Source organism: Apium graveolens, chromosome 1, assembly GCF_009905375.1.
Source record: "Apium graveolens cultivar Ventura chromosome 1, ASM990537v1, whole genome shotgun sequence".
NCBI lineage: Eukaryota > Viridiplantae > Streptophyta > Magnoliopsida > Apiales > Apiaceae > Apium > Apium graveolens.
The window spans coordinates 190,524,332-190,544,264 of record NC_133647.1 but is presented as its reverse complement, the minus strand read 5'-3'; the positions used below and the strand labels follow the sequence as shown (position 1 = coordinate 190,544,264).

Genomic DNA, 19,933 nt, shown 5'->3' with positions numbered 1-19,933 from the left:
TATTTGTGGGAATAAAATTTCACTTTTCTAATTTATGTTTTTCTATTTTTTTTAAAATTTCTATTTATAAGAAAACAGGTACAATTAAAAAATGTATCCCAAATATCAGAATAATATATGATCACTTTTCTGTTTTCTTAAAAATATTAAATAAATGACATGATAAATTGAATATATAAATATATAGAAGAACAACTAGTAAAACAATTTTAACGTTTCACGATTTAATTAAATATACATATTTATTTAACATGTTTAAATAACTAATTTTAGGTAAAACATAATTAAAGATGACAAATAAAATATAAAAACACTCTTATATAATAGGTTGAATAATGAAACTTTCTAATCATATGACTCTAAATATATATACAATTTTGTAGCTTTTATTAAATAATTCAATAATAATTATATATAAATATATGTGTTTACGAGTTTATCACTTTATCCTTGTCCCTCAACCCTAGCTCACCGCGGGAATTTACTATATAGATTCCGCTCTGGCTTACATGAAGAATTCATTAAACAGATACTAACTGTTATAACTTATAAGTAGGGTTGATCATGGATTGTCCAACCCGTCGTAACTGAATCAACCCATCGAGTTTGGCCGACCAAATCGAACAATTCAGAGTCATGGGTTAATTGGGTTATTTTTTAGTTGGGTCGTTGATATTGGATTGGGTCAAAATTTAGATAAATAAAACATTAACTCAATTTAACCCGATTTTACTATACAGGCACATCCTATTTTAGATTTATATATAACACTTCATATTTCAGCACTCCGACCCATTTCTATTTAGAAGTTACAATTACATTTCTTGATTTCATCATTTTTAATGTATTCCAACTATCTTTTGTGTTATTTGCTCCAGAAACCAGAGTATAACAATGTAGATAAAGAACCCTTAAATATATTATAAACAACCCGCAAAAGTTGGCCCAGTTGGTTAAAGAGGGGATAAATATCCTCTTGATCACATGCTCGAATCCCATTGAAGAAGAATTTATGATTATGTCTCCTGAACCAGAGCATGTCGCTTAAGTGAGGTTTATCTTGGTTCACGTGGTTTGCAAACTATTGCGTGAGCCCGTGAGTAACTGGGTTTTACCCAGTGCGCACCCGGAGGGTAGCAGTTTCGGGTTATCTACGAAAATAAATATATGTTATAAACGCGCAGTTTTTTATTCATTTTTAGGATGTACTAGGGGAGTCCTTTTTCCTTTTTGTAATTTAATCAATCAACATAACTGAAATGGATAGAAAATACATCCTAAAGACACATTAAATGTCACATTAATTACACCTGGGCCTCTTGTGTGAAGTTCTACGCAGAAGGCCCTGAAGTTCCTTCCCTAATAGGACTCCTAATCACCATCTAAGTTGGAGACTTCTCCACCAAGTCTCCCAACACAAGTCTAACCCTAGACTCACCTATATATAAAGGGCTCTAGCCCTCAACATATAACTACGTTTTTGGCTTAATTCTCTACCATACAGAGATACGTAGGCATATTGTAAGGACCGGTAGTTCCGAACGCGAGAGAAGCCATTAAATCTTAAAGCTCACAAACCCTAGCATTAATTACAAACGCGCTCTAGTTTTTATTCCACAACATTTGGCGCCGTCCGTGGGAAAACTACAACAACCATGATGAACACACGGAGCAGAAATAATAGTGGAACAGATACTCTTGTCCCATCGCGAACAATCGCATCAGTGGTGGAGGTACCGCCGCACTCAACCTACGCATCCACCCAAGGAAGAACCCTGGTAGGGGCGACCGAGGCTCAGCCACAAGGGACAAATTCACTGGCTCCACAAGGGACAAATTCACTGGCTCCTCAACGATCGTGACCACTAACCCCCCTTACGGGATGCCTTTATACCCTGAGATTGGAGGAAGTGGACACTCTAGTCAGAGTGAAGCACAAGGGAGGACACCCCAATATATACGTGGATTAGCTCCCATCCCAGAGGACCGAGAATTCTCTGGACCATATTTTAATAACTCTGAATCATCGGACGACGAGGTTGCTCCAAGGAGGAGGCGTGCTGGTAAAGAGCCAATGTCTAGTACCAACCAGCGGCCCATTAGCACTCAAGGGAAGATTCCCCAAGATAGTAACCTCAGAAGGAGGAGAGAAAGAGAAGGGTAAAGAAACGACCCTGAAAGAGTATTGGGTTCTCCATTTTGACAAAGCGTCTAAAACAAAATCTAGTGGTGCAGGCCTTGTCTTGCAAAACCCCAATGGGTTTATGATTAAGTATGCTTTGAATTTAGACTTCCCAACTATGAACAACAAAGTAGAATACAAAGTATTGATAGATGGCTTAGGCTTGGCTCGAGCCGTGAGGGCCAAAAACCTGAAGGTTTGTGGAGACTCAAGACTTATGGTTGCTCAAGTTAATGGAGAGTTTGAGGTTAAAGATGATACTATGGCCAACTACCTGAAAGTCGTAAAGGGAATACTGACCAGTTTGATGAATGGTACGCATAACATGTTCCGAGAGAGGAGAACACTACGATGGATGCCTTGTCTCCTCGTCTGAAATCAAGAACTATCCGAGAAATATCTAATTCCAGGTGCTAAAGACCCCTACTATTCATATCATAAATATGATAGCACCGGTTGGTGTGACAAGCTGCTGGATAGACCCGATCAAAACCCACTTAGAGACTGGGTGGCTCCCCGACGATGCCCAGAAGGTACGCAAGCTGTCGGTGAGAGCATTGATATATTTTTTATTGATCGAAGGACTTCTCTACAAAAGGTCTTTTGTTATTCCATACCTGAAGTGCTTGAGACCTCTTGAAGCAGATGAGGCGCTTAAAGAAGCCAATGAAGGGATTTGTGGACAATACTTGGGGGACAGGGCCCTCGCCCACAAGATAACTCGATTGGGATTCTACTGGCCTACTATGCTAGCCGATGCAAATGCTTATGTGAAGAAATACGACAAATGCGATAGGAACGCTCCAAGTACGACAACCCCCAGAGAGGCTTACATTTATCAGCACACCCATCCCTTTTGCAATATGGGGAATGGATATACTTAGACCATTTCCTATAGCATCGGGTCAGAGAAAATTCATTGTGGTATCCATAGACTACTTCACAAAGTGGATTGAGGCTAAGACACTAGCCAAGATAACCACCAAGAAAATTGCCCAATTCTTCTGGGAGAATGTGATATGCCGATTCGGGCCCACGCATCCTTGTCATAGATAATGGGCGACAATTTGATAATGCAGAATTCAGAGAGTATTACGATGACTACAGCATCGAGCTTCGCTTCACCTCGGTTGCACACACACAAGCAAACGGGTAGGCAAAAGTTGCTTACAGAATCATCCTTGATGGACTTAAGAAAAGGGTTGAACGCTCAAGGAATACTTGGGAAGATGAGTTGCTACCTATAATATGGGCATATCGCACCACCTACAAAGTGACTACTAAAGCTACGCCATTTATTCTAGCTTACGGATTTGAGGCCGTGTTGCCCCTCGAGATCACCCATGGATCCCCTAGGATTGAAGCTTATGATCCAGAGACCAACGAAAAAGGCATGAGGCTCGCTCTCGATCTCATTGATGTGGTCAGAGATGAGGCCAACTCCCCGCAATGCAGAACATCTACAAAGAGCATCCCTCTATTACAATAGAAGGGTTAAAGAAAGGTTCTTTCAGCAAGAAGATTTGGTTCTAAGGAAGATTGAGGCATCGGGAGTCAGGGAGAGAGGAAAGCTAGCCCCTAACTGGGAAGGGCCTTATAAGGTCAGAAAGATGTTAGGACGAGGATCGTACAAGTTGGAGACCCTGAACAGTGACGGAGTGCCCCACACTTGACACGCTTCAAACCCAAAGGTTTATTATGTTTAGGACATGAAATACATGTTTCTAGTATTTAGTAGTAAATTGTAATATTCCGTAATTTTTAGAATTAGATTATTAATAGAATAATAGGATAAAAAGGATTAAAATTGGATAAGGATTATGATTTAAAATTTAAATTAGACCAGTGGGCCTAAAATTTGGATCAGATTCAATTATGTATAACTTTTAGGTTATGATATAGGGTTTTGTATCGTTATAAATACACCATATTCGTATTCCTCATTTTTAATTTTAAAATTCGCAGGGCTCTTCTCAGCATAAATCAGCAGTCATGTAAAATTCGTAAAAAAATAATCATAAGTCGGAATCAATGATCTTAGACTTTTAAAAAAGATCTTTTCATTCTCTACAACTTTCGTGATTTATGTTTTTCAAGATAACGTCATTTAAAGAGTCAACAAGGCTATATTCAGATATGGTCAGACTTTGAGGTAAGTACTTTTTGACTTACTTTAATTTTCGGAAAAGTTTTGATAATCTGATTTTCGAATTTCGTATAAGATGTAAGAATTCTGTTTTGAACTGTATAAGAGATAAGATACGAGAATCTTTTGAAACCCAGTCTCTACTTTTTCGATCTCGTTCATAATTTACGCTATAGTTCCGGAACTAGCCTTAGATACCCTTAGTAGGCGCACAAGTGTGCAACTTTAGATACCTATCAAGGGCGCGTGATTATTGAACTTTAGATGCCGACCGCTGGAAAAGTGTGGTATAAAGAATAAGAATAAGAATTAGATATCGTCTACTGGAAAAATGTAGCCGTAGATTAAGACTGTGGTATTTATAAGAATTATCATTTCGTTCTGTTTCGTACTATTTTACTATATTAAAAATTCTGCTTTGTTTTAAATTCTGAAATTTGAACTGAAAAAACTTTGGGTTGAATCTTTTTAAAAATGTTTTACAAAATTATTATTGTTTTGAGAAAAATTGTTTTACTAAAATACCCATTGATTTTCAGTTAAATAATTAGTCAATTTGTACTTGTTGAGGTTTGTAGCTCACCCCTTTTAACATTTCAGGTTCAAAATTTGGAGCACATTAAGAATAAGGAACGAGAACATTGTGGAGATATGTGATGAATAGTTTCATGCTATTCAATTAGAATAAAGACTTTCGTGCCATAAGAATAAATTTGAAATCTGTTTACACAATTAATATCAAATTTGTGGAGCTGCGTCTTTATTGTTATGGTTTTGATTTAATTAGTTTTAGCGTTGTTTTAACCTTTATGATATTTTGAATTTTTCAAATAAAAGAACGTGTTTTTATTTAAGTTTTGATTTAAAATTAATAGTCCAGAAATACGGGCTATTGCATTAATGGAGGAATAAGGTCGATCAATGTACGAGCATCTAATGAATAAAAGTCCTGAAGGACCAAAATACCGAAAATAAAAGACGAATATGAAATCAAACTACAAATGCATGAGATCCTGAATGATCATAAATCAAGTCACGATAAACAGTTAGATTACACACCGAAGACGTTCAAGTCCATGAAAGACCGCAAACAGATAACCGCTGAATAAAAGCCACACACGACAAACAAAGCCATGCAAGGCCTAACACTAAAGGACAACCTATAGTCCAAAATCAGATTGGCTAATAGTGGAAACCTCATAAACAACCCACATCCGGGTAAGAGCTATGAACAGAACCAATGTACATGTTAACAGAGCGAACCTCATCATCATGGTGTCCATCATCTTAAAAAAATTATCCAACTGTTGATAAAAGACAAGAGAGCTCTAGAATCACAATCCCGAAACTTTCTCTCAAGTTTCTTCATCAATGCCTCCAAGGCCATGTGCCCACTCCTCTATTTTACACTCTTAGTGAAAGAAGCTGCGAAGTAAGCGTTGACCTAATAAGAAAAAGATATTAGAAAACTAACTTCACGAAATGCATTTGGTTGACTAAAGTCTATACTATAGACTATAGCCTACCAAAAAAGACCGATCAGCCTCCGAAGAAGGCCGTTAACCAACTGGACATCCCTCGGAAAGAGCTCCAGTCGACCGGCCTCCAAGGGAGGCCTTAAGCCAACCAAGCTCTTCCTTAAATTTGAAATATTGAATGTTCTAAAAAGAAGGGATGTAACTGATAAAATGCATGAGCCCCGCACATCTCTACACGAGGAAGTTGTCCGCTTGATAAGAAAAAATTTAATCAAGGGTAAATTATGAGGAAGATAAGTAACCTCAATAGAGAAGCCTCTAAGTCCACCTTCAACAAGCTTCTTTTGAAGTGTGAAGACCCATCACGAACACAAACATGATAGTTTATGTTCGAGGCCCTTCACGAATGTACTGAGATATGTTGTCCAAGAAAGCAAAAAAGGTTTCCCCCTGACCGACCAAAGGGGTCATGAATGGACTATTTGGCCGGCTAGAGGAGGTCGAGTAGCCATCCATGAAGGTCTTCGGCCGTCTAGAGGGTCCTCAGATGAGGCCCCAACCCGGCAAGCCACTCCTCGAATAAAAAAGAGAGAAGAAATTCTAAGGTATAAGTCTTCATCCAAGACTGATTATACTAATTGTAATGGCTAGTAAAAGTGTTAGGTAATGAATTACACACAGGGGGGGTGAATGTGTTTTAGTATTTTTTAAGCTTTTCTTTTAGTGTTTATGGTTGTGAACAAAGTAAATCAAATCCGGTAGTGAAATATGTTAATGCAGAAATTAAACATGCAATAATAAAGAACACAGATCTTTTAAAATTCACTTAATTTTATATTAAAATTAAGAATGTTTTGCTACAAAATGTCTAGGCTCTTTGTTGATAAAGAGATTAGCTTCTTTCTTAAGAGAATACAAGAATTCCTGATCTAATAGTTATTTCTAACAAAGGACCAGTGTTAACTTTATAAGATAGTTAACTTCTGATTTACACAGTGTATAATAAGAAATTGCTTTTTACTTTAGTAAATTGTCACTTGTCATTTGCATTTTAGGAAAAGTGTATATTCCATTTCTGGCTTAGCAAATCTTTGCACACTGTGTTAACTTTGATCTTCCTTTGTCAGTTAATCTTCACCATTGAACTTGCACACCCTTCAAGCTACTTTTTGTAGACTTGTCAATCCAGCTGGTTGAATTGCTTGTTGATTCTTAATCTTGGATATTGAACTGGTTTGCAATTTTTTACTTTGAGATTTTACCTCGAGATCTCCAGTTTGGTCTATAGAGAACTTGACATCTCGATAAGTATATTGGCTTATCGAGATCTCAAGTACTCCACAGTTAATTTGACTTGTAGAGGTCACTGAGTTCTCTATAAGAGAATTTGGCTTGTCGAGATCTCTAGTATTCATATCTTCACTTGACTTATCAATATCCCTGAGTTCTCTAGTGGCTTATTGACTTGTTGATAACTCAGAGTTCTTTAGTCAAATTTGACTTATCGATAACTCAGAGTTCTCTAGTGAATTTTGGCTTATCGATATCTCTGAGTTCTCTAGTGGAATTTGACCTATCGATAACTTAGAGTTCTCTAATGAATGTTGACTTGTCGATAACTCTGAGTTCTCTAGTGAAGAAATGACTTGTCGACATCTCCAATCTTCATGTCTTCGATTTGGCTTGTCGATATCTCTGAGTTCTCTAGTAGCTTTCCTGAGTTTTCTATAAGTCATTCTGGACTTCTCGAATGACTTCTCTATAACATTAAATCTGTGACTTGTAGAGATCTTGACGTAGAATATTTTTCTCAAAACAGATTTATTCAACTCCAAGCTTCTTCATAATTCTTCTGAGGCATGATCTTCTTGATCTTCTTCCAGATAGAATTCTTAGGCTTGACACTGTTTACAGAAAAAGACTCTAGTCTGCCACTTTGACATTTTTACAGACTTTGAATGTTACAAGTACAAAATAAAAATTAAGATTACAATACAACTTACTTAGGGTTATCAATTTGACTTAGTCTTGTTAAAGTACAGGCATGTCTTGCACAAAAATCTCCCCCAATTTGTGAGAAAATTGCTTAACACAAATTCATGCCTGTTAACAAGACTAACCCCAAGTTAAAAAAATGGAAAATAAGACTAATATAAAAATTGACACAATTACAACAATTGTACATTAGATAATTTTGAATTTGAGAATTTACATGCATCAGACAAAGACTGGAACTTTTGACTTTTCTCTTAAGTGGTCCTTTAGATACACAAGAATTTCTAGTTCCTCTATGATTGGAGTCCCAGTTAGAGCTTCTATTAGTTCAAGCATGTCATGCTTTGGATAACCATCTAACATTTCAATTCTGAATCTTAAAAATGAGCCAACTTTTATATTTAGAAATCTTCCATCTTTAGAAATTCTGCTCATCCCTTTAGCTTTAAGTTCTTCAGATTTTTTGATAGACATTTTAATTTCCTCATCATATTTCCTCCTTTTCTCCTCATATTCTGCTTTACTCTTTGCTCTTCTATCTTCCCTTGCAATCAACCATTCATCTAGAACTGATCTCCATGCTCTTGTAGCAGTATCCTTGTCCTTCAACAAACTTATCACTCTCTTGATTTCTGTTGGAGAAATAGTGTCCATCAAAATGCTGACTACAAAAGTGAATGATCCATCTTGAAAGTAGATTCTTACTTCCTTTAGAGTGACAACCCAGACTCTAACTATTTCCTCAGCCAGTTGTTGAAAATAGTCTTCATCTGAGCAGCACCAATTTAAGGGTAGAAAATCATTCTGCTTGAAGCAATTCCAGATGACCTTTTCAGTGATCTCAACTTTTTCAGTAGGCTTGGCTTTCTTAGGTTTTCTCCCAACAGATTTGAAATAAGTTTTGTGTGATGGTTTGACATAAGGTAAGGTTGAGATTTTCTTAAGAGATGTTTGGCTTGTGGTGATTGGAATTTTTAGAAAAGAGTTAGCATTTTGTCTGTATAGAAATTTGGGTTTTGAGGTTTGAGGTGGTTTGATGTTTGACATAGTTGATCTTGAAGGTTGAGCTGAGGGTTGAGCTAGTTGTGTTTGGATTTTTAGGGTTTGGTGTGGTTCTGAGCCATCATGAATCTTTTCACTTCTCCTCTCACTTCCTCTCTTCTTCTCATCATTCTTCTTCTCTCCACCCTTGCTTCCAGCTGCCTTACTAGATTGACTTGGATTTGAGCCAGAAGATTTTTGATCTTTCTTCTGCTCATCATCATCCAAATTATCCTTGTTGATTTGAGTTTTAGGCAAGTTGGCTTCAGGATTTTTCAGATATCTTTTCAACAGCTTAATCATCTCCTCATCTTCAAAAGTCTTATTCTTCTTTGCTTTTAATTCAGTCTCCAGAATCATGATAAGCTTCTTGTTGGCCATGACATAATGTTTAGGGATTTGTAAGTGTTTGAAGTGCTTGGTGGTAGCGACAAATGTATGCTACTCCCTTGCTAGGGTATAGATAAGCTTTTGGAAAAGCAGTCACTTGTGCATTCTTCAATTAATGTAGCAAGAGAGTGTCTTCATGAATCACCACTCTAACTTTGCTTATTAGAATGTCTAACTCAGATGCCCTCCTTGAGATAAGATAATTGAGGGACACCTGCATACACCTATCAACCCCAGAGTCATTTATATTGACCACTATCCTCTTCTCCTGAAAATTATATTTGGTCACCATAATCACCCTTAAATAATTTATTGTCCTGTCCAAGGCCTGTTTGTAGGTGAAGAGGTTATTGTTGAGAGAAGCCCTTAGAGCCTTGAGCAATTCATCAAATTCCCTGCTCAGACTTGGTCCTTCAGCAGCCCTAATAAGCCTCTCCATATCAATATCTACTTCTCGACTCAAGCTCTTTTCAGCACCTTGGACATGTTGAGTAGATGATCTTGATTTTTCTAGCCTAACCTCTATCCCCCCCCTTAGTCTTGTTGGCAAGCATGAGAAGGGGATTAGGAATTTCAGGCCTATCTGTTCAGGAAGTGATGGTAGAAGGATATTGAGTTTTTCCATGTTGGCTCCCAAAGCAACAGAGTTTTGCATTTGGAGATGCTTGTGAGAGTCCACCATAGTCTTGATATCTGACTGTTGACTTTGAACTAGTGAAGTAAAAGCTTGCACTTGAGTATTCAGAGATGCATTTGAGATTTCCATAGAAGCTACTTGTGACTTGAGTTCTTAAAGGTCTTGTGGAGAGGAGCTTGCAGTAGAGAGAGCAGTATATTATCCAAATGTAGCTTGCACAACTTTCTGAATTTCATCCATGACTAGAGGTGAAGGAGTGTATCTTGCATTGTACATTTGATCCAACTTCCACCTTGTGTCATTGGATTTAGTTATCTGATCTTGAACTACCTTGTGCAAGGCCACAAAGGATTCTTTGAGCTGATTTACACTTTTATCAATCCCACTGAGATCATATCTTGACATTTGTTTTGAGAAGATTTTGAATTGGTTTTTGATCTTAGTTTGAGAGAGGATGATTTGGTATATCTTTTCCCTGACCATCTTCATGACTTTGTCTTGATGTCCATTTAATGTGATTTGAAGTGCTTTTCCAAAGTTGTGGAAAGCCTTGATTTGAGCTTTGTAGACTTCATTGATGGTATCATACACCTCTTGTGGTGTTAAGGATCTGGCATTGCTTCCCAGAATTGTAATGTATTCTTCCCTGAATTTAGCTAACACAACATCCATCTCAGTTATGAATTCTTTGTCCAACCAGGGCTCACAGTTAGCATCCTGATCAGTTTCATCAATAATTTTTGCTTGATTATCTTCAACATCATCCTGGTAGGAGAGCATGATAGCTTGGTAGTCCTGATTAGACATGTTGGATGTGAGTAGCTGTTGTGAGATTTGAGCAAAGCCTTCAAGTTGATAGACTTTAAGATCTTGAATTGTAGTTGTTGATTTTCAGTGTTTTGGAGCCATTGGGAGATGAGGTGTGATTGAGATGTTGAAGGTTGTGAATCAGAATAACTTATGACTGAAGTCACAGTTTTACTCACAAATTGCTCTGTAGTTTTGACAAGTTGTTGTTCCTCACATAAAGTGGGAACCTCCAATTGAATTGGAGGAGATTTGACTGGGTTACTGTCATGTTCACCAGTCCAAAACCCTTGTGCTTCTTGCAAAGCACTGTCACTTGAATGTGATAAACTTGCCTTCCCATAGCAGGATCATTGGCAATTAGACTCCTAGCATCAACTGCTAATGCAATTTCTGCTAGGGTTTTGAGGGGAGTTGTCCCTACATGAGGAACCTCCATTTAAATTGGAGAGGATTTAGATAGCTCCCCCTCAGGAGTACTACCCTCAAACCTTACAGTCTGTGAAGACTAATTTGCACATTAAGGTGCATTTGAGACATCCATGGGGTCTTCAGTACAAAATTGATGAATCCTCCATATTTTTGATGGTGTCATCAAGGTCTACCCTTGCTAGTAGCCTCTCACCATCTGAATGTAGTGTCTGGGTGGTGAACAAGGTTTCTTGAACCAAGTCACTTGATTTAGCTTGCACTTGAGAATTGGATTCAAGTGTTGTAGGTAGAGAAGAAATTTGGGAAATTAGAATTTGTTGCTCATAAGTGAGTGTTGGCAGCTCCCCCTGAATGGATGAGAGAGCTTCAAAAGATGTGCCCTCACTGTGTGTGCCATCCTTATTTCTCCTACCATACACTTGAACTCCTTCAGGTGCAGGCTGTGCAAACTCTATACAAAGTGCATTGGGGTGAATGCTCTTTTTAATAGACACACCCTGTTGAGAGGATGTATCTAGAGTCTTTTTAGTTCCCATTATTACAACTGTATCCTTTTGGGAGGATACATAGGTGGTTTGAGTGGTCAGCTCAGATTTTTTACTCTTCTTTGGTCTTTTGACCAAAGGTGACTCAGCCTCTGTTTGGTCCTCACTACTCTCTGTTAAAACTGTTAATGTTACTTCCTTTCTCTTTCTTTTACTCACCTCATCCTTTTGAGAAGATGAGGTGATTGGTTTCCTAGCTACTAATGGTTTTGAAGGAACAGGCTCAACATGGGTAGGTTCCTGTGGGTGTGCCTGTGTTTGTGCTTCCACAGGCTTAGGAACTATTGTTGCACTAGGTTGGCTTGCATTGGTTCTCATGTCTGGAATAGGATAAGGATATGTCCTAAATCTTTCAATCATGAAAGGTGTTAACTTAAGACTCACCTGTACCTTATTTTTAGTAATAAGTGATCCAAATAGAATTTTAGACACTTGCTTACAGTTGCCAATTATTGACCTAAATGACTCCTTCAAGAAAATGAATGTCATTAACTTTATTATTTGAAGCAAACATAATAAATCTAGGAAGGAAGATTTCTTTACCTCTTGACTCCAATGACATTGTTAGCCTGGTGCTCAGCTCCTCTAGTATGTAGTGTCCTGCATTGATCTGTTTGTTGTGAGCCATTGAGTAAAGCAGCTTCTGGACAACACTGGAGATGTTGTCAAACCCTGACTTTCTGCAAGTGAGAGCTCTTATCACCGAGTCAAACGGGAAGGACCATTCTCTCCTCAAGTTCTTCTTGTTTATGCTTGCCAAATTGATCTTCTCTGAATAGTTGATGAAATCCATGAATTCATAAAGCTCATCCTGAGTTGGGATCCCTACCACCTTGTCAGTTGGAATATTCAAGGCCAAGTTCATGTCAGCTTCAGTTATTTCCATTTGTTGTTCTTTGATTTGACAGTTGACAGCCAAGCTTGAAGATTGATCCTCATGAATAACTGTCCTAGCTACAGCTGAGTTCCAGAAGTCACCCAATACATCCAGATACAGAACTGGGTTAGTTGTAAGAGCCCCAACAAAATAGGTTTCAAATAAGAACTTGACAAAGCTTTTGAAATCTTCAGGAGCTTGATTGGAATCTAGAAAAGCAAGGAAATTGGTCTCCTTTGGGATGAAGGGTGCAATAGTGTTTGATGCCATTGTTATGAGTATGAAGTTTAGTGGGTAAAAGAAATTTGTGAGAAAGGAGTGGAAACAAGAGAGAAATTGGTTTTGGATTGAAATCTAGGTAACTTGAGATATCAAAAGTTGTAAGTATGTATATGTATCGAGATGTCTGGGTATTTATAGTAAAAGCAAATGATTTGTCGAGAACTCAAAAATAGACGTTTGTAATTAGTCTATCGAGAAGTCATTTTAAGAAATAAAATTACATATCGAGAAGTCATTTAAAATTACTCTTATAGAGAACTAAAAAATGACTTATCGAGATGTCAAATAAATACCCAGTTTGTCCAGAAATGGACTGAATTAATTCCAACTTTTATTTGAATGAATAAAAATAAAATCAGAATAAATTTGCCAAAAGTATTTTATCAAAATAATTTATTAAATTAAATTATTTCAGTTCTGAGTTATTGATAAGTCTAGAGATTATACTTGTAGAGAACTCTGTGAATTAACATTACTAGAGAACTCTACAAGGACTTATCGATAAGTCATAATTAAGCTAATCGAGAAGTCACTCGAGAAGTCAGTAAATTGACTTATCGAGAACTCACTCGAGAAGTCTTAAAATGACTTGTCGATAAGTCAGTTAGACTTATCGAGAACTCAGTTCTCTATATACTTTTGGTCACTGTAATTTTGCCTTGTGTTAATTTTGCATATTAAAGATGTAAATTAACAACTGAGCAGTTCACTTAGAATTTGAAAAATTTCAAGTTAAATTTTGAATTTTGAAAAATAAATATGCAGAGATTTATGAAATATTTATAATTCATATTTCAGTTAATTTTCAATTAAATCAAACAAAAGTTGATTTATTAGAAATTAATCTGCTGCAAAACATTAGCTGAGTTCTTGCCTTAGGATGAAGAATTAAGCATTCCAATTTCACCTACAAGTCTAGTAAAAGTTGCTTCATCCAAAGGTTTGTTCTAGAATGATTAACTGGATTAGCCACTATAGAGATAACACTAGTATTGTCACACATGATAGGTATTTTGTGTAACACTAGGCCATAATCCATTAGCTGATTTCTAATCCAACGCAATTAAGCACAACTTCCTCCAGCTATGTATTCAGCCTCTGCTGTAGAAGTTGATACAGATTGTCATTTCTTACTATACCAGGATACAAGTCTTTGACCAAGAAATTGACAGCTTCCACTAGTACTCTTTCTGTCAACCCTGCATCCAGTAAAATCTGCATCTGTGTAACCAACAGCTTCAAAGCCAGTTCCCTTTGGATATCATAATCCCAAGTTTGGAGTCCCTTTCAAGTATCTGAAAATCCTCTTTACAACCATCAAATGTGATTCTTTTGAATTGGCTTGAAATCTTGCACATAGACATGTTGCAAATATGATGTCTGGTCTACTTGTAGTTAAGTAAAGTAGAGATCCAATCATTCCTCTATAGCTTGAAATATCTACACTTTTGCCCTTTTTATCTTTATCCAACTTTGTTACAGTAGACATAAGTGTAGATGCAGGTGAACAATCAAGCATTCTAAACTTTTTCAATAAATCTTTAACATATTTAGTTTGGCTGATGAAGATTTCATCACTTCTTTGACTGACTTGAAGTCCAAGAAAGTAACTTAATTCCCCCATCATGCTCATTTCATATTCACTCTGCATAAGCCTGGAGAATCTTTGGCAAAGCTTTTCATTTGTAGAACTAAAGATGATATCATCCACATAGATCTGAACTAGAATAATATCTTCACCATATTTCTTGTAGAAGAGAGTCTTGTCTATAGTACCTCTAGTAAAACCATGTTTAAGTAGGAAATCTGACAGTGTATCATACCAAGCTCTAGGTTCCTGCTTAAGTCCATATAGAGCCTTGAGTAGCTTGTACTCAAAATCTGAAAATTCTGGATCTTCAAAGGAAGGTGGTTGTTGCACATAAACCTCTTCTTTGAGCTCACCATTTAGGAAGACACTCTTGACATCCATTTGATATAGTTTAAAATTTGAATGTGCAGCAAATGCTAGAAAAATCCTTATTGCTTCAAGTCTTACAACCGGAGCAAAAGTTTCATCAAAGTCAATTCCTTCTTCTTGTGAGTAGCCTTTTGCAACTAACCTTGCCTTGTTTCTGGCAACTACACCATTTTCATCCATCTTGTTCATGAACACCCATTTTGTTCCAATTATAATTCTATTCTTTGGTGCAAGAACTAACTCCCAAACTTTGTTCCTTTCAAACCGATTTAGCACTTCCTGCATGGCAGATATCCAATCAGGATCCTGTAAAGCTTCTTCAGTTTTCTTAGGCCCTACTTGAGATCGAAAACATTCCTGTAGGCACTCATTAATAATTGAACTCTAGTTCTCACATCAGCAGTGGGATCACCAATAATTGCTTCTCTAGTGTGACTTCTATCCCACTTCCTAGTATGAGTTTGTTGACTTGTGCCTTCATCATTTTCTTCATAGTTGGTATGACTGGTAGATCCTTCTTCTTCTTCTCCCCCTGAGTTTGTGCTATCAAATTCAGGTGTTTGAGATGAGCTTCCATTTTCATGATTTTCTTGTTCAGTAGTCTCTTCATTTATCATCTGTTATGCATCAACTTCTTCTTCTCCATCAGAATCACTATCAATGTTGAGATTTTCAAATGCAAGGGCTTTAGCTTCATTATCATCTAGGCATTGCAAGCCTAGACACTTGTTATCATCAAAGGTCACATCTTTGCTTTCCATTATCTTCTTTTGATCAATCGCATAAACCTTGTAGGTTGTTCTTTCCAATGAATATCCCAGAAGAATTGCTTCAAAAACCTTTGAGTCAAATTTTCCCACATATTCAGAGTTATCTTTTAAAATCTAACACTTGCTTCCTAATACACGAAGATGCTTTACAATAGGCTTTCTCTTAGACATGATTGGGTAAGGTGATTGTAACAGCCCACACTTCCGGACTATTAAATCTAAATACCAAAACTTAAATAAAATAGATTCTTATTCGGTAATTCAAATATATCACGAAGGTCAAAGCAGCGGTCAAACTCAATAATCAAAATCATAAAAACAGAGACGCAGCTCCACAAATCCGATAATAATTGTCTAACAGATAATTAAATTTATTCTCTAAAAACAAAATCTTTATTCTAATTCAAATAGCACAAAACGAAGCAGCACAGATCTCCACATAGTTCTCATTCCTTAATTTTAATATGCTCCAAATTCCGAACCTGAAATGTTAAAAGGGGTGAGCTACACAGCTCAGCAAGTACAAATTGACTAACTTTTAAACAGAAAAACAATGGGTGTTTTGATAAAACGATTTTTCTTAAAACAATAATAATTTTGTAAAACATTTTCTAAAATAAATCCAACCCAAGTTTTATATTTTAAAATTCAGAATTTAAAACAGAACAGAGCAGATTTTATAACAGATCAGAACAAAATAAAATAGAACAAAACGATAATTCTAATAAATACCACAGTCTTGATCTACGGCCACACTTTGCCAGTAGCCGGCATCTAATTCTTATTCTTATTCTTTATACCACACTTTGCCAGTGGTCGGCATCTAAAGTTCAATAATTACGCGCCCTTAATAGGTATCTAAAGTTGCACACTTGTGCGCCTACTAAGGGTATCTAAGGCTAGTTCCGGAACTATAGCGTAAATTACGAACGGGTTCGAAAACGTAGAGACTGGGTTCTAAAATTCACAAATACTTATATCTTATAATTTCGAAATCAAAATTCTTATATCTTATACGAAATTAAAAACAGAACTGAAATATATTTTCCGAAAAATAAAAGTAAGTCAAAAGTACTTACCTCAAAGCCTGACCAGATCTGAATTTACTCTTTTTGACCCTCTAAACGATATTTTCTTGAAAAACACGAAACACGAAATCTGAAGATAACGAAAAGACCTTTCTGAAAAGTCCAGAATCACTGAATTCTGACTTACGATGAATTTTCTACGAATTTTACAAGACAGCTGATTTTTGCTGAGAAAGTCCTACGAATTTTAATGATAAAAACAAGGAATACGAATATGGTGTATTTATAACGATACAAAACCCTATATCTCAACTAGGAAATAATAATATTTCCTCCTAAAGATTTACAACCTCTCCAAGTAAATTCCATAAATAAAATATTTGATACACACAATTACCTAAACTAAAAAAATTTCGATTTTCTAAATTATTCTTACACTTATTTCCACAAATAACAAATCTTTTCACAAATCAACTACCTTGCACAAAATGTTTTCAGAATATTCTAATTTTAAAATATTTATCTAGACAAATTAATATCTAATTTCTAATAAATAAATTAAAAATAAAATTACGAATTTTACATTCTTCCCTCCTTAAAAGAATTTGGTCCCCAAATTCACATAACATAAATAAATTAAATAAGTCACTAAAGAAAAGAAATCATACCTTAATTGCGATAGTTGTCATTTCCTGTCAGCTGAAACACACGTCCTTTGCCCATCTTGTTATCTGCTTCCTTCCTTGGTGGCGGTGGCGGATTGTGCGGACAATTCGAAATCTTATGTCCTACTTCTCCGCAATGAAAACAAGCACCTGTATTCCAACGACAGACTTTGTCCGGATGATTCTTGCCGCACCTGGTACACGTCTCTCGATCACCTTGACCCCCGATGTTATCGTACACGTGTGGCTTCTTGAGTGGTCCCTCTTGAAAAGATTGCCCACTAGTTTGAGTGAACCGCCTCTTATTCCAACTGCCAGACGCCTTTTCAGATTCTGCCAAGCCCCTTTCGATCACTAACGCCTTGTTGAGGACAGCCTCGTACGTCTGAAGTTCAAACGACGCCACTGAATTCCTGATGTCACTTCGAAGTCCCTCCTCTAATCTTCGTGCTCGACTGCTCTCATCTGCTACTAGGGTCGACGCGTACTTCGCAAGCTTTGCAAATTCTGCTTCGTATTCAATGACGGTTCTTCCACCTTGTTGAAGTCGAATGAAGTCCCTCTCTTTCTGCAGACGAACTGTTCTCGGAAAGTACTTGTCCTCTAAAGCCTTCTTGAACTTTGCCCAAGTGTACGGTTCATGATTTTCTTCAAGATTTGTCGTCTCATTCTTTCTCTTTTCCATAAGCCACCAGTCGTAAGCGCTTCCTTGCAATTGGTACACAGCTAAGGTCACCTTCTGTCCCTCATTGCTCCCCAGAAGTCCGAAAGCTTTTTCCATCTCTTGGATCCACATCTCAACGATAGCCGGGTCTGTAGCTCCATCAAAAGTTGGCGGGTTCAAACGCTTGAATTGAGAGACGATGTTGGGCTTCGGTTGCTGATTCACAAGTACAGCTAGAGTTTCAGCCAGCTGGTCAAAGACGTTTCCTCCTTCATCATTATTGCCCTGATTTTCATTGTTGTTCTGATTTTCTCCATCCATCTTTACTAGAACACACAAAACAAATTCTAAACTTATAGTCAATAATCAAAAAAACACAAAAGTCAAACATATCAAATAATCACACAAATAAATGCCCTAAATCCAAAATAATTTTCTAAGACCTATACGATAGTCTAAAGGATCGCATCCTAGGGAATGTACTAGTCCCATACCTAATACACTCCGAAGGACAGCCTGCTCTTGATACCAACTGTAACAGCCCACACTTCCGGACTATTAAATCTAAATACCAAAACTTAAATAAAATAGATTCTTATTCGGTAATTCAAATATATCACGAAGGTCAAAGCAGCGGTCAAACTCAATAATCAAAATCATAAAAACAGAGACGCAGCTCCACAAATCCGATAATAATTGTCTAACAGATAATTAAATTTATTCTCTAAAAACAAAATCTTTATTCTAATTCAAATAGCACAAAACGAAGCAGCACAGATCTCCACATAGTTCTCATTCCTTAATTTTAATATGCTCCAAATTCCGAACCTGAAATGTTAAAAGGGGTGAGCTACACAGCTCAGCAAGTACAAATTGACTAACTTTTAAACAGAAAAACAATGGGTGTTTTGATAAAACGATTTTTCTTAAAACAATAATAATTTTGTAAAACATTTTCTAAAATAAATCCAACCCAAGTTTTATATTTTAAAATTCAGAATTTAAAACAGAACAGAGCAGATTTTATAACAGATCAGAACAAAATAAAATAGAACAAAACGATAATTCTAATAAATACCACAGTCTTGATCTACGGCCACACTTTGCCAGTAGCCGGCATCTAATTCTTATTCTTATTCTTTATACCACACTTTGCCAGTGGTCGGCATCTAAAGTTCAATAATTACGCGCCCTTAATAGGTATCTAAAGTTGCACACTTGTGCGCCTACTAAGGGTATCTAAGGCTAGTTCCGGAACTATAGCGTAAATTACGAACGGGTTCGAAAACGTAGAGACTGGGTTCTAAAATTCACAAATACTTATATCTTATAATTTCGAAATCAAAATTCTTATATCTTATACGAAATTAAAAACAGAACTGAAATATATTTTCCGAAAAATAAAAGTAAGTCAAAAGTACTTACCTCAAAGCCTGACCAGATCTGAATTTACTCTTTTTGACCCTCTAAACGATATTTTCTTGAAAAACACGAAACACGAAATCTGAAGATAACGAAAAGACCTTTCTGAAAAGTCCAGAATCACTGAATTCTGACTTACGATGAATTTTCTACGAATTTTACAAGACAGCTGATTTTTGCTGAGAAAGTCCTACGAATTTTAATGATAAAAACAAGGAATACGAATATGGTGTATTTATAACGATACAAAACCCTATATCTCAACTAGGAAATAATAATATTTCCTCCTAAAGATTTACAACCTCTCCAAGTAAATTCCATAAATAAAATATTTGATACACACAATTACCTAAACTAAAAAAATTTCGATTTTCTAAATTATTCTTACACTTATTTCCACAAATAACAAATCTTTTCACAAATCAACTACCTTGCACAAAATGTTTTCAGAATATTCTAATTTTAAAATATTTATCTAGACAAATTAATATCTAATTTCTAATAAATAAATTAAAAATAAAATTACGAATTTTACAGTGATTTTCCATGAGCTTTGTTAATGAGATATCTATTTTGAGTATAGCATGCAGTGTTAACAGCCTTTTCCCAAAA

At 36.4% G+C, this 19,933-nt stretch overlaps 1 protein-coding gene across 1 annotated transcript; it reads right to left on the bottom strand.

The window, feature by feature from the left end:
* Positions 1 to 15,780: 15,780 nt before the first annotated feature.
* Positions 15,781 to 19,633, bottom strand: LOC141674042 (uncharacterized). Its single transcript, XM_074480769.1, has 2 exons — positions 17,239 to 19,633; positions 15,781 to 16,024 (listed from the first exon to the last, which is right to left on the bottom strand). The coding sequence occupies exon 1, from the start codon at positions 18,218 to 18,220 to the stop codon at positions 17,240 to 17,242; it is 981 nt and encodes a 326-aa protein (XP_074336870.1). The 5' UTR covers positions 18,221 to 19,633; the 3' UTR covers positions 15,781 to 16,024; position 17,239.
* Positions 19,634 to 19,933: the final 300 nt, after the last annotated feature.